Source organism: Aythya marila (assembly GCF_965140915.1).
Source record: "Aythya marila genome assembly, chromosome: 3".
NCBI lineage: Eukaryota > Metazoa > Chordata > Aves > Anseriformes > Anatidae > Aythya > Aythya marila.
In genome coordinates this window covers 32172878-32187440 of record NC_139044.1, presented here as the reverse complement: position 1 = coordinate 32187440, position 14563 = coordinate 32172878, and the positions used below count along the sequence as shown (strand labels likewise).

The window sequence follows — 14563 nt, the reverse complement described above, 5'->3', positions numbered from 1 at the left end:
GACCTGGCTCAGGCTCATTTTGCATCACCTGTCTTTGCAACACTTCCGTAAAAGCTGGATCAAACCTGATGCATGTTAAGTGAAGTCAGTGAGTCTTAGTGTGATTGCTGCAGAAACTGGGCTGTACCTGGGTATCCAAATAACCCCGGGGAGGAAGGGACCTACCTTGATGCAGTGGCTACATCACATACAGATCACTCCCTTCTTTCCCTTATTGACAGGAGGAGGGACTACGCAAAGAATTTGTTTACTCCCTCAACATCTTCTTGAAACACCAGTACCCCTCTGTTCAGAAGGTTTAATACTACTGCAACATTTAACATTAACACAACACTTTCTGTTAAGAACATAATAAAGATTCAAGCGGACACTGGATATTAATTCAAGAGAAGGTTGTATCACTTACCCAAAGGTGCAAAATTGTGAATGCCCTCTGCATTATCAGGCTCAGAAGCTAGCACTCTGGCTTTCAAACTGCTGTCTGTTGCTTTGGTGGGACCAGAATCAAGGAATTTCATAATAGTGGAAACCATACTTCTTGCTGTGTTAACAATTGCTCTTGTGCTCGTTACCATGTTGTTACAAATAAGCTGAACACCGCCTGTGTATAACATGGTGGGGGAAAAAAACACTGTTCAGAAGACTGCAATAGATTCTAAGCAAGCAAAAGTATATTTAGTAAGTTTGCTCCTCCAGACATATAGCTTATTCCTTCTTTAAATGCCATAAAAATCTACAATAAATCTTTTACTTGATGCACCCAAAGAAAAGGCACTCTTACCCATGTCATGAAACGCCTTCAGTGCCTCACTGGTGTCCAAGACTCGTAAAATGAACCAGAGCAGTGGTTCAGACAACTGACATGTGGCCAGAGAACCCTAGGAAAAAAAAGTTAAGAAATACACAATTTCATACAGAATTCATATGACATGAAATACACTTGGCTACTCTTAGTCTCCCCTTTTAGTAGGCAAAAATCGCAGAGAGGAAATCCACCACAGTTGAACTTTCTACCACAAACTCGCCGTATCACACTCCAGAAGGTTCACTCCTACACAGAGGTTTTTGTGATATGGAAAAGACTAAACCACCAGGTATGCAGTTAAACGGAAATAAGAACATTGGACATTTAAAACACCCACTAATATGAACACAATAAATGCATTTCCCACTTAAACACAATGAAACAGTCATCTTGAAAAGCCTTTAGCCAGGAATGTTTACAGGAATGTCAAAATGCCCTCAGAGAAACTCTTTCTCTCCCTTTTCACCATAATCGATGGACGAAGCCTTCTTGCTTTCTGCACCACAGTGACACGAGGTTGGAAAAAGTCAAAATTTCTTTTACATAGCAACAGGTAACCTATAATTACCTTAAAGCACTTCAAAGTAAGGGAAACCTACCTGTCTTCCCATGTAACCACAAGCCATGTATGTAAGAATTGGCTGAAGCATCACTTGCACCGTTGTTGCTTTTTTACTAAGTGTTGTCAGGATAGTGAACAACCCATCTCCAACTGATATCGCATCTAAGCCACCGTGAAAGTTTTCATGTTTAGTAAGATGTAAGCCACTTGCACCTTTGTGAAAACAGGAACAGTTCAAGGTTTAGAAGCTGAGACCTAAAATACTATTACAGCACAGAGGAAACCTTAAAGACATTTAAATTTCATTTCAGTTAAATATTCACATTGATTAAAAACAACAAATAGGCTAGTTTTCATGATCATATAATTTACTATTGTTGTTCCTAGACCACTTAATATATGTATTTCTACTGGAAATACCTCTCCTTGAACTTTCCTTCTCTATGTTACAGTTCAGGATTTATTCAGCAGCATCGACTCCACATTACTGAAAAGGAGGAAGGAAAGCAGTAGAATAGTCTTCCCAAAGACAGATTACCTCTGTAAATATAACTGTCTCACAAAGCATATGACATCAATTTGGAAGAGCTTTTAAAAGTGTTTTTAGACTGGAGTTGGGGGAATGGATTTCATTTCCCTGCCCTTTACAGGAACTGGAATTATACTAACAGATAATAACATGGAGAATGTGTTTAAGTGATCTTTGCAATGTGCCTTACAGAAACATTTTGGCAAGAGAATTGACAGCTATAGTGCTTTAATCACTTATAAGTTGTCAGGAAAGAAAATACTGGTATACACTGGAAGCATGGAGACAGAGAGAAAAGTCTGTTAAGACTCAGACTCTGCAGGGTCTAGAGAATTTAAAATTAATGACAGAGCTGAAGCCAACTAAGGTGCTCTGAAGATTTTGAAGCAAGGGGAGGGTAGGATAGGATGGGAATACTGTAACCTGTGTGATTTTCATAGTCTGTCAATGACAAAGCATGAAACCCTAATGAAATAAATAGACAAGTCAGTCACAAAAGGTAAATGAACAAATGTTTTAGCTTCATGCAACTAGTGAATTACTCGAGGTTATTGTGGTTCCTGACCTACTGGCGTGCCAGGTGCAGTAAATCAACATTATTAGCTGAAATTTTGACACCAGAGGCACCACACATTTGCTCAAGTCTTCCAGTTCATCTTCCCTAGGTAGCTAGCATTCTGCACTAGCCATTACATGTTTAAATAATAAATGCTGATAACTGATTTTTGGATCATCTATAACATTGGCAGCAGACTTGGAAAAACATTTTGTTCAAAGAAATTGTCTGCAGAGACCTTAGTGCAGTTTTTCATGAAGGAATGAAAATCACTAAGAGCTTTGTTATTATATCTTCCCAAAATACACACACACACATTAGTTGTAATAACCTATATCAAAAGACCTTGGGGGAAACAATCCATTGAAGGGATCAGCTGACCCAGCACCCAGAATTTTACGAAAAACATATTGAAACAACACTATCTTTCTAAATTTTAAAAGTACAAAACATTTTCTAAACACAAATTTAGAAAGTCATGGTTTAGAAAGACATCAAAGTTGAGGAGAGTATTTGAGTTTCCCCCCTGGAAAAACTCAGAACCACCAACAATTCCCAGAACAAACTACTTTCAGTATTCACAGCATATTTGTGACATGACACCAACTATCCAGAGTAAAGGATAAGATGTTCTGGAATTAATTTCAGGGAGGTTCCAACAATGCGACTCAGGCTTGTAAAATGCAGCCTGCTGTTTAATTTGACTACTGGAGATTAATACGTTTTTCTCTGTTGCTCAGATGTCAGATCACTGGTCTGGCATTCACACATTTTCATCCAAAGACTATGCTGCTTTCAGATAATAGCTTTGGTTAAATAGTTTCATACTTGTTTAAAAGAAACCAGCTTGGAAAAGGACAGAGATACCTTATTTGAAATACAAGAAACAATACAGAACACAACATTTTACAACTATTGTCTCTGAAATGGAGTGCAAGGTCTTTGTCTATCCATCTTCAAAATATTTTTCTGCGTTTATCCAGTGGTTTGATTTGTGCAAATAAATCCCCCCCCCCCCCCAAAATCATTTTGGTTACAAAATACGTACCAATAATCATTGCCATAGCGCTGCTGTTACACTGGCCAAGGGCAGACAAAATCTGGCTCATAATTTGTTGGTTGGCTAACACCAAGTCTGCCACATACGCGGTTGATCCTTGAACGTTAGGATTGCTTCCATTGCCATCTTTGCCTCCTGAAACCTTTTCTTCATCAGACACACTGTCTGTAGTACTGCTTGCTACTGGCACACGGGCACTATATTCTCGGTTACTGGAAAGTGGCAGTTGAACTAAAATGTTCACCAGCTTTAACAAATCAAACATAAGTTGGTCCCTCGTCATTTCTCCACAAACTGCTTTGGCATCACCTGGACGGATAATATTGGCAAAAAGTCCTCCAAAACAAGCTCGAGCACCCACAGAGCTGTCTGAGCCACTGCGAGACATCACTTTGTCCGAACATGTAATGTAATGATGCACAAGGAACGTTATAGACTCAATTACTGCAGAAATAGTGCTAACTGACACAACTTCAAAGTTCTGTTCCAGGGTGAATTCCAAGAGTTTCACTTGTGCATCCAAAGGCCCCTGGCCTGTCTGGAAAGCACCCCTGAAAGAAAAAAAAAAAATAGGAGGAAAGATATTTCATTATTCAACATCAACAAGTTAAACAGTTTTATATTTTTGTTTGCCTGAGTTTTAAGGATCGAAAAGCACACTAGACATTCAACAAATGAAAATGAAGCCATTTTCAGAATTGCATGTTGAAGCATCAACTGATATTTCACATAGGTCAAACATTCTTAACTTTTTTATATACCAGTCATTACACAGCCTGTGGAACCGCTTCAAGATATCACTTGCTTGATACCACTAAAGATGAAAGTCTCCTTTGAAAGTCTTTTTTTTTTTTCTTTTTTTTAATTGACTAGTTAATTGTGTGGGTACAGATTTGCAATACATTCCTATTCGTTTTTTGTGGATGAAAAGTTTAATGTACTTGCACGGAAACATCACAGGAAGAAGTCATATAATACTAAAACCATTAAGAACATATAATACTAAAACCATTAAAAATTACTTCCTGTCCTTTTCTTCCCCATGGTAGAGGAAAGAATGGTCAGTTTTTAGTTATCCAAATAGTAACTACAAGTAAAACCGTAAGAAGACACTCCCAACTGTCACAGTTAGGTGCTTGTAGGTTGATTACTAAAGGGATCTCTTTTTATTTTCCCAACTGTTTTTAAATATTTAATGGTAGACTGTAAAATAAGTCTTTTGAATCAGTATATTTAAAATAAAGCTGCTAATTCTTTAAATGCGGTTGGATTACTAACTTCTAAAATACTTTTCTGTATCTTTTGACACTGATCAATCCTACTATAACTTTTAACATTAAATACAGAACATTTTTAATAAACTGCCCTTAAGAAAATATTTGCCATTTAATTAGTTCTAACAGTAAAACATCATCAATCTTACACATGGTACACGCAGATACAGTGCAATTCAATAACTGCCTGAGGTCTCAGAAATAACCATCTAAATCCTTTTTTGGTGCTTTTATTTCATTTTTTGACTTTTGAGTCTCACCTTTGGTTTGCCTCAAAAAGCCCTAGCGCATTCCAAAAGCTGCTATTTCAGAGGGGTCATCAGCTTATTTCAAGTAGATTATGGTACACAGGCATGCATTTTAAGATTCACTTTGAATTAATGATTTTATTGTATTATCATATTTTTTGTCTAAGTAATAGATCATTAATATAACCCGGTGAACACCACCCATCCAATTCAAATTACTGCGGTAAAATTTTTAGAGAAGGCTGAAACAGTTTTCTGTATGATTAAAGGATAGATAACACCGAAGTGCCACCTACTGGGAAGCCAGAAACAGAAAAAGCTCTTCCCTAATTAGATGAAGCTTTTGTCTGGGGATATGCAGAACATCAACAAAATCAATAATTCCTGATGTGCTCCAGACCAAACAACTGCAACATAGTTAGTGTATTGCCATATACAAAACTGTCATGTGCCCATTGAGGAAGCACAAGAAGGAGCTTGAAAGAGACTAGCTTAGAAAACTAGCTGCTCTCACAGAGGGAGCAGCAAGATACTGGGGCTGTTCTCCATTAGCAGAGATTGAGATAATGTTTGAAATGCTGTAATTGTTTCAAAACTGGTATGTAAATCCTCTCATGTTGGCTGGAGTTTTGAGCAACCTGGTCTAGTGGAAGGTGTCCCAGCCCATGGCAGGTGGGTTCGAATTAGATGACCTTTAAGGTCCCTTCCAACCTAAACCATTTCATGAATCTATGATTATAAAAGCTAATCATGTTATTTTCACAATCTGAGAATAATTTGCTTAGCTTTTCATTAATTCAGGCCTCTCAGGATATTTTTTATTTTTAACAGGTAAGCTCATCAACAGCACTTTTATTCTAGGGATTACTGTAACAGGGAAAAAAGGCCTACATCTTAGCTCTAGATGTTATAAAACTCCAACCAACTGCTTATTGCTTTCATTCACTGTCCCTCACGTAAGGGCCGCTATGCGTGGATTCCAGGTGAGCTCTTCCACATTCCAGGAACTGTCTAGATGCACCGGTAATGCTGCAAAGATCTCGATCCATATGTAACTTGCCAGTATGATGAGGGGCAATGTACACATTTCAGTTGTGATTCACATTCACACAGATTTTAAAGACAAAGAGTGTGTAAGAACAAACAAAAGTTAAGATTTACCTTTCTGTTGAAAGTATATGTATTAATTTCAATAAAAATTCACTGAACATCTGAGGACAAGTTGAAGAAAGGTGCACTTGCAATCGAGTAAGAAATTCTTGCATAGCTTGCGTAGCTGTTGGCCCAACCTAGAGGAAAAAGTATTTTATTAAAAGTATTTATAAAACTGAAAATGTCTTCAAGAACATTTATTCCTAGCAGGAAAAACATTTTCTAAGAACAAGAGTATTACACATTGCTTTATGAAAAATTTTACAGAGTTTTCACAAGAGAACTATTCTGTATCAACTTATACTATGTGGTTTTCTACTATTATCCATGAGTAAAATGCAAATAATTCAGTTCTTTGCCTAAAACTAATTAAGCATCTTGAGAGTTTATCTTTTCAGCAATGCAAACTATGTTTCAAACAGAACATATTGCTGTACTAATGTGAATAGATTTTCACAAACTATACATTTACATATATGTGCTTTAACTGGTAGTCCTGCACAACGTTTAAGTTCTGGAACAGCCTGGAAAAGACTGGAAATTCTAATTGTTTTCTGTCTCCTAAACTGGTTTTGGGACTACTGCCAAATATTACATACAAATAAGTTAACTTGGGCTTTTTTTTTTGCCACCATTCACAAATACCTCAAAGACTGTAAAGAAGAGAAAACCATTAGTTGAAATTAGAAAAGAAACAGTAGAAACCACATTAATTCAGAAAACAGGTAAAAAATAGAGGCATGGGAGGTTTTTATTTAAAAAAAAATATGGAATTTAAATTCTGGATATTCAATGTTAACCTTGTTTTCTTCATCCCTATCCAACATGATTTCAATAACCTAACTTATTGTTAGCGTATATATAAGCTAACTCTTGTCATTTTTCTACACATACTACTAAAAATCCTAACATGGAACACGTTCACGTAGCATTCTCTCCCTGTAGCAAGTGTCCATGTAGTTGTAAAAAAGAAAGATTACTATTCATAATGGATTACCGATATGAATTTCCCTACGATTGTTTGTAAGAAACAACTAAAGCTATAAAAAAATAACAAAAGCAAGCTAAGAATAATACATTATGGATAGCATATTTATGTCAAGTGTATTCAAAACCTACTATGAAAATTTATTCTGTTATTTTAATTGGTGATTACCTGTGGACTGTGTTGATTTGTTCCATGAGGATTAGTGCCGGAAAGAAATTTCACTAACACATGAATGAGGTTTGGATCTGACACCAACAGTTGGGCAGTACTTTCCTGAGCTCCAATGGCACTGCTTGGACCAGCTTAAAAATAAAAGCTGGAAAATTAAATCTCTCATCTTAAACGTTAGGAGTAAATCCAACATTTATACTGTATACCCATCATACTTACTGCATTATACACAAATATTCACAGTAGAATCAGCTAACAGAAATTGGTTGTTGAGGACTACCATTTTGAGTAAAGAGTTTTTAATTAGAAAAATACAGTTACAGTTATAGCTACCCCCAAAATATTCCATTAGTATCTAAAGTTGCTAAAGCAAAATTCCCAAAAGCAGAGTTTCATTTTGTAAGAAAATGATTTAGAGCTGTTTTGACTTTTTTCTTTCTTTGCTAGTCTACCACTTTAATAAGGCTTAAGTGCATTTCTTAGTTTGACAGGCAGAGACCACATGTTCTATTATCCTGTAAACAATCAAGGTATTGTTGTCTGTGGCACATTCAGAGACTTCTCATCATCGACTAACACTGCAGGGAGCTTAAAGGATAAGGGTTTTGAGGACCAGAAGTAGAATTAAAATATACCCTCCAATGATCAAACAAATAAGCTTTATTAAATGTGCAGCCTTATTCAGTAGTGATATATAAAATCAACTCAAAACACAACTTGAAAAAAGCACAGCTAACTACTGAGCAAAAAGACGTTCTTATAATGTTATACCTATCTAAATGAAACTCCAGGTTATTACATGCTGAAGATGTGATCTCCTTCTGACTATCACTGTCCCTGGTGGTGTTGAAGGAAAGGTTGGACCTGATGCTTAGGGACATGGTTTAGAGGGTGACATTGGTTGTAGGGGGATGGTTGGGCCAGATGAGCTTGAAGGTCTTCCAACCGTAATGATTCTATGACTCCATATGCGAAAGAAAGACAATCAAAAGAAAAAGGTGCTCTGATACAGTTTGTCTGGTCATTCTGTTTGTCAGACCTCATTATTCACAGTAACTTCCTTAAATTAAACAATAAAATACCAACTAGGAGAGAAACATTTCCGTCAAAATGAGATTTAAACCCTGACTACTTCCATCTCAGCTGAAAAGTTTCCAGAGCAATTACATAAAAATAGCATTGGAAAGAGACTTGCTATTAGAAGAAATCCCTATGGGAAGATGGAAGATGTGGAAAACAAAGATAATTCATACTAAGTTTTCCCCTTATCAAATGCCAATTTATTCTCAAATTGCAGACAAATTTCTTCCTTTAGATGAATGCAGGAAAGTAATGCTGAAAGTATTTCTTGTGCAGCTATACAAACAAATTCTCATTGGATTTATCAATATTAGTCTTAGAATAAGTATGTATGGCTCTGACTGATGGAAGGACAACAGCTGGAACTGAATGAAAGCAATAAAGCACACCAAAGCATTACAGCTCCATTGTCCTGTAGACAATAAGCCTGCTCTAGTTTACATTTGACAGTGCAAAAAATGGAAAAGCTAGGCCTTGTTTGGGTGAGGGAGAAATGTGGAAATAAATAAATAAATAAAAACTAACTGCCTAATTTCATTGGTTCCCTGAAAGAAAAAAAAATACTGATTTTTTCAGAACCACAGAGAAGAATTCCATTGCGGGATGTGCCTTGGAAACACCAGCCTGCGTGAACTGATCAAGTTCATTTTCCCCACCACCTGAAGCTTCACCCCTGAACATTTCCTGAAGTAAAATACTCAAAACACTGATTTTCCCCCTAAGAAAACTAGGTATGTAGGTTGCCAGTGGGATTTTTTGGTTGGTTGGCTTTTGGGGGCATTTCTGAATCTGCAATGGTTCACGTTAAAAATGAAAATGCCACTCAGGTCACTAAAGACACTAACTTGCTAAGGCCATACCTCTCACATGTATGCTTGTTTTCTGTAACTTTTCATTGTTTCTATGTAACTGCATCACTGAAACAGCCTCAAACATTAGTTTGAAGCAAGATTTTGTTTTATTATTTCCAAAACTACCACGTATCCAAACTTATTTTGAAATAAGTGTGCAAAAACTCCTCAAATGTTTATTTGGGAAAGTAACATTTTTGTGCTTTCCTGCACTGTTAAATGGTACCTCCAGAGAATCACCTATGATGTCCACAATCAGTGTGACAAGCAGCACCCTTATTCTGCGTTTTTTTTTTCCTGTTTGTTTTTAAATACTAGAACTCCTCCAGAATTGACAGTCCACTTCGTATCTTAAATCATTACAGAGCTATAGAGTACACAAGAAAAGCTTTACTCAAAAGAATGCCGACATCACTTACATTTCATCAGTCTCAGGAACAATGTGTCTTTAAACTATTCTCTCTAAATTGTTTGCTGATACTAAAATAAATAAATAAAAAAACAACATCGAAACCCTGTCTCTTCCAGCAAACACATTTTTGGTAATTGTAAGTTGCTGGAAACTCCTGCAAGGCACTGTCTTTAATGGCTTAAGAGACTGATTATTGCTAGGCCCTGTTTTCAGTTAAAGCACATGGAAACCGAAGTCATTGATAGGAGAATTGCTCTGATGGCTCCCACCCTCAATTGTCACAAAGTGGACAGAGAGTATTTATTTTCTTAAATATCATAACTCAGTGCCATCAAAATAGAATATTATTTTGAATTATTAGCTACTGAGGAATCCTGGCACAGAAGTTATCTGATGTGTGCTGAAACTTGCCTAGCTTCTGGTTCTATAGGTAAGTACAGGAAAAGGAGCCAGTTGGGGCCCAAATCTTATAAACACCAAAATCCACAACCACATTCACACCTGTGTTTGATCATAGCAGTCACTTCTTAGCTGCTTTTTATTCAGATCATCACTGATCTCAGGCAGTTGCCTAATGAACTCCCACATACGCACAGCTGCCTATCAGTGTCAGAACACAGACACTGTCTCATACCACATGGAAGAGGTTCACATATAACCAGTGGTGTACACAGCAAAATTTTTAGAAACTGATAGCCTACAGTTACAATTAGGGTGTTGAAAATACATATGCATGTTAGGCACTGTTACCCTACAAATCAGACCACGTCCTGTTCTCAAATACCAAAACTTTGTGAATATCAACAAAGTCTTCCATTAATCTGTCCTCAGCACCAACATTTAATTTAGTAGCAAAAGTTTCAGTAGATTTTCATGAGACTGATCTCTCAATAACATCACAGAAAAAGGACAAACAGTAAAATTTGAAGAAAAAAAATGCACCCGTAAGGCAATGGTTTCAAATGGTGTTTAGGGAAAAAGATTCAGAAGCAGCTTTGTGGAAAACTGTTGAGAGTAGCTGTGTCACCAGAGAATGGCAAATTGTTTCAGAAAAGTATGATTTTAAGATGACTCTGGGTTTATTTCTTCTATAATTATTGCCTCTAGTCATATGCTTGGCATGAAAACAATTTAAAAGAGCTCTCATTTGGCCTAACATGAAGGGTTTCAGAGATTCCAGTCTCCAAGTTCTTAATTCTTGATATCTTCTTTAGTCTTGAGGACAAGGCCACAAACACATTCCTCATGACAGCTGTCATATGATAGTAAGCCATTAAGAAGCTTAAATTCTTCATTCAAAAATAACATCCTTTAATTTCTACCTGACTTGTGGCAATATCTCATCCACAACGGGAGATTATTTCTACTGTGTTATGGAGCAATATGGAGAACGCAAGTTAATCTATTGTGCATAGGGAAGTGAAATGAAATAGATGGATTTCATTCTGAATAGATCTGGCTTTTAGGGACTTATCTTCAGGTAGCTTAACATAAGCAGTGACTCAAGTCTGCATATTTATGAAAAATTCCTACTGCATCAGAAAAACAAATACTTCTTACACTACCTTAATCCTCACCCTCTGCTACCTCCACCCCTAATACAAAGCTCCCTCCCAAAGATCTTTAGCTAGGCCTAAAAATCCCTTTTGAAGACGATGCTAACTTAATTGTAACAGCCTTTTCTTTTACCACTAGGGTTTCATTTTTCATGGTACAAGCAGTCCATGGAGCCAACTTGATAAACTCTTTTTAAACTCTTTGAGGAAGAACCAGCAGTAGTACTTCTGTGACAAAGGGAAATTTCTGGTAATCTTTCAGATGGAAATCAACACTCATTTGCACATTGTAAAAATGAACAACAAGAAATCCCACAACTTACCATTAAGCTGCATATTTGTCATGAGAGTTAGGCTATGAAGCACAAGGCACCATGTCCGGAGTAAGGTGTTAGGATACCATGCCAGAACTGACAGGAAGCTAGTTACTGAAGCTGTCAACAAAAACATGTTTTACTAAGCATTAATTTGCAGGGTATTTAAACAAATTTCTCATTTTGATTGCTGTATTTTTGTTTGTTCTATTTAGTTTGTTTTGACAACTACTGTTCCAAGCAATTAGGAAAAGAAGCTTACACCAGCACTTCACAGCAACAGGCCCACAGAACTGTCTATAGTGCCAAAACCTGCCATCTCAGAAAAAATGATGTAAAGAAATATTGTATTTCAAAGGTCTTCACAGAATTCAAACGGTTCATTATAGTAGGCCTTAATGTTTTAGACCCTCACCACAAGATACCACAGTTGCTTTTTTTTAAAACTATATAAATTACTTTATAAAAAAAAAATTAGACATCTTTTTGACAGGTCAGTAGACTGATGTCAAAAAGTAAAACAACATCTCAATGCCTACCCCTAATATCAGATATTACTCTGATAGTAATAATAAACAGTTCATAGGATGGTGTACCAGGAGAAGAAATTTGTCAGAAAAATGCACACAGGTGCACAGTTCACCTTAGACTAAGAGGTGTTTTAAAAAGTCTTCTGGAGAGTAATGATGATTAAGAAGCACAACTTTTAAAATTTAATTTATGAGGAGATTATTCAAATTCAAGGAACCATCCCTCAGTTGCATATAAGCTATACATTTTTCATGCCAAGAAGGTAACGAGACCAGGAATTCTTTAATAAGAACACAGAAATCATTCTGTCACTGATCGTGACAAAAATACCAACAGGCAATAATTTCACCCCTCCTGAAAATGAATTTCCCCTATTTCATGTATTTTACCTTGATTCAAGGAAATTACAGGTATTCGATTAGCATTGTAAAGGAAAATATCAGCGCCACTATCTTTACTTCCCGAGGAGCTGGAATTCAGGCTTAATGTGAGCCATAACTGTAGGAGAGATTCAAGCTGCAAAAAGGAAAAAAAGAAAATCAGACCAAATTCAAATTTTTTCCAGAACTGCAGAGCAAAAAAAATTTCATTTAAAAAGCCTTATCTACATTTTCAACTGTTCCTGTTCCACTGATAACACAAATACACACTCCATTACTTGATCTTAAGATTCTGATAAATAAAATATTCAAGTAAAATTCATCATAACTAGCAACTTATTTTGTTATGCTTTTGTTATGGACTTTCAAAACATGGTTAAGTTTTTCTTAAAAATACAAAGTTGTACACACTGCTCAAAAATCTGTGTATTTCTTATTATCTGTGAAATCTTTTTATTGAAATACTGGCTGCATGTAAGCTTTTGGGATGTCTCAATTTAGGCAAGTGACATTTAAAAGTCAACTGAAATTATTCAAAAGGTATTCACAGAAGCCAATTTTACTATTGGGAAACATTCTTTAATATCAGAGAGACACAAATGCTTACTCTGAGTAACTCCCTTGAGGAAAATAACTACTTGTATATTCTGGGGAAACATCAAAGTCCTCTACCTCACAAACTGCATTTTGGATAGGGCATTGTCGTGGTTTAACCCGGCTGGCAGCTAAACACCACGCAGCCGTTCGCTCACCCTCCCCCCTCCCTCTCTGGGACGGGGGAGAGAAATGGAAAGTGAAGCCCGTGAGTTGAGATAAAGACAGTTTAATAAGACAGGAAAATAATAATAACAATAATAATAATGATGATACAATGGTGATAATACGAAAGTAATAATAGTATGTACAAACAAGTGATGCACAATGCAATTGCTCACCACCCGCTGACCGATGCCCAGCCTAACCCCGAGCAGTCCGGCCCCCTCCCCCCGGCTAGCCACCCCTATATATTGTTTAGCATGACGTCAGATGGTATGGAATACCCCTTTGGCTAGTTTGGGTCACCTGTCCTGGGTCTGTCCCCTCCCAGCTCTTACTGCACCCCCCAGCCTGCCCGTTGGCAGGACAGAGCAAAGGCTGAGATGTCCTTGGCTTAGTATAAGCACTGCTCTGCAACAATTAAAGCATCGGGGTGTTATCAGCACTCTCCTCATTCTAAGCCAAAACACAGCATTCCACCAGCTACTAGGAAGAAAATTAATTCTGTGCTAACTGAAACCAGGACATCTATCCACCCCTTATTCCATACCATTTATGTCATGCTCAGGTTACACTCTTTTCCATACATTCTAATTAGTCACCTATAGTAATCATGGTAGTGATAATATACAGTATAATATACTATTTAACATGGTGCAATTCAGTTCATGGGCTATTCTCACCCAGTATTAAATCTCCTTGAGGTACACACCGGACCTCTCCGTTCTTTTGCATTACCCACCAAGTATATCCAGGTCCCTGAGCGAAAACAATTCCACGAATAGGTTTGCCTTTTCTTGAGGCAGGAGTAGCCCAGACTGTTTTACCCAGCATATTTTTTACATGCACTACAGGAACTTTATCCCCATCTACAGTACGTAACAGGTTTGATTGGGCAGGTCCAGCTCGGTTGGTAGATCCCCTAGTATTGACTAACCAGGTGGCCTTTGCCAAATGCGTATCCCAGTTTTTGAACGTCCCAGCGCCCATTGCTTTCAAGGTAGTCTTTAACAGGCCATTGTATCGTTCAACTTTCCCGGAGGCTGGTGCATGATAGGGGATGTGATACACCCATTCAATACCATGTTCTTTGGCCCAAGTGTCTATAAGGTTGTTTCGGAAGTGAGTCCCATTGTCTGATTCTATTCTTTCTGGGGTGCCATGTCGCCATAGGACTTGCTTTTCAAGGCCCAGGATGGTGTTCCGGGCGGTAGCATGAGGCACAGGATATGTTTCCAGCCATCCGGTGGTTGCTTCCACCATTGTAAGTACGTGGCGCTTGCCATTGCGAGTTTGAGGGAGTGTGATGTAATCAATCTGCCAGGCCTCTCCATATTT

General features: G+C 37.3%; 1 protein-coding gene across 5 annotated transcripts in view; it reads right to left on the bottom strand.

Moving 5' to 3' along the window:
• The window catches only part of BIRC6 (baculoviral IAP repeat containing 6), a 181110-nt gene that overhangs the window by 81529 nt on the left and 85018 nt on the right, over positions 1-14563 (bottom strand). For all 5 annotated transcript variants that reach the window (XM_082757615.1, XM_082757618.1, XM_082757619.1 and 2 more), the window contains 8 exons: positions 12479-12605; positions 11568-11678; positions 7343-7476; positions 6196-6323; positions 3501-4063; positions 1405-1580; positions 782-878; positions 407-601 (listed from right to left, as the gene is read on the bottom strand). In XM_082757615.1, the coding sequence (XP_082613741.1) occupies positions 407-601; positions 782-878; positions 1405-1580; positions 3501-4063; positions 6196-6323; positions 7343-7476; positions 11568-11678; positions 12479-12605 (1531 nt within the window). The remainder of the gene's footprint in view (positions 1-406; positions 602-781; positions 879-1404; positions 1581-3500; positions 4064-6195; positions 6324-7342; positions 7477-11567; positions 11679-12478; positions 12606-14563) is intronic.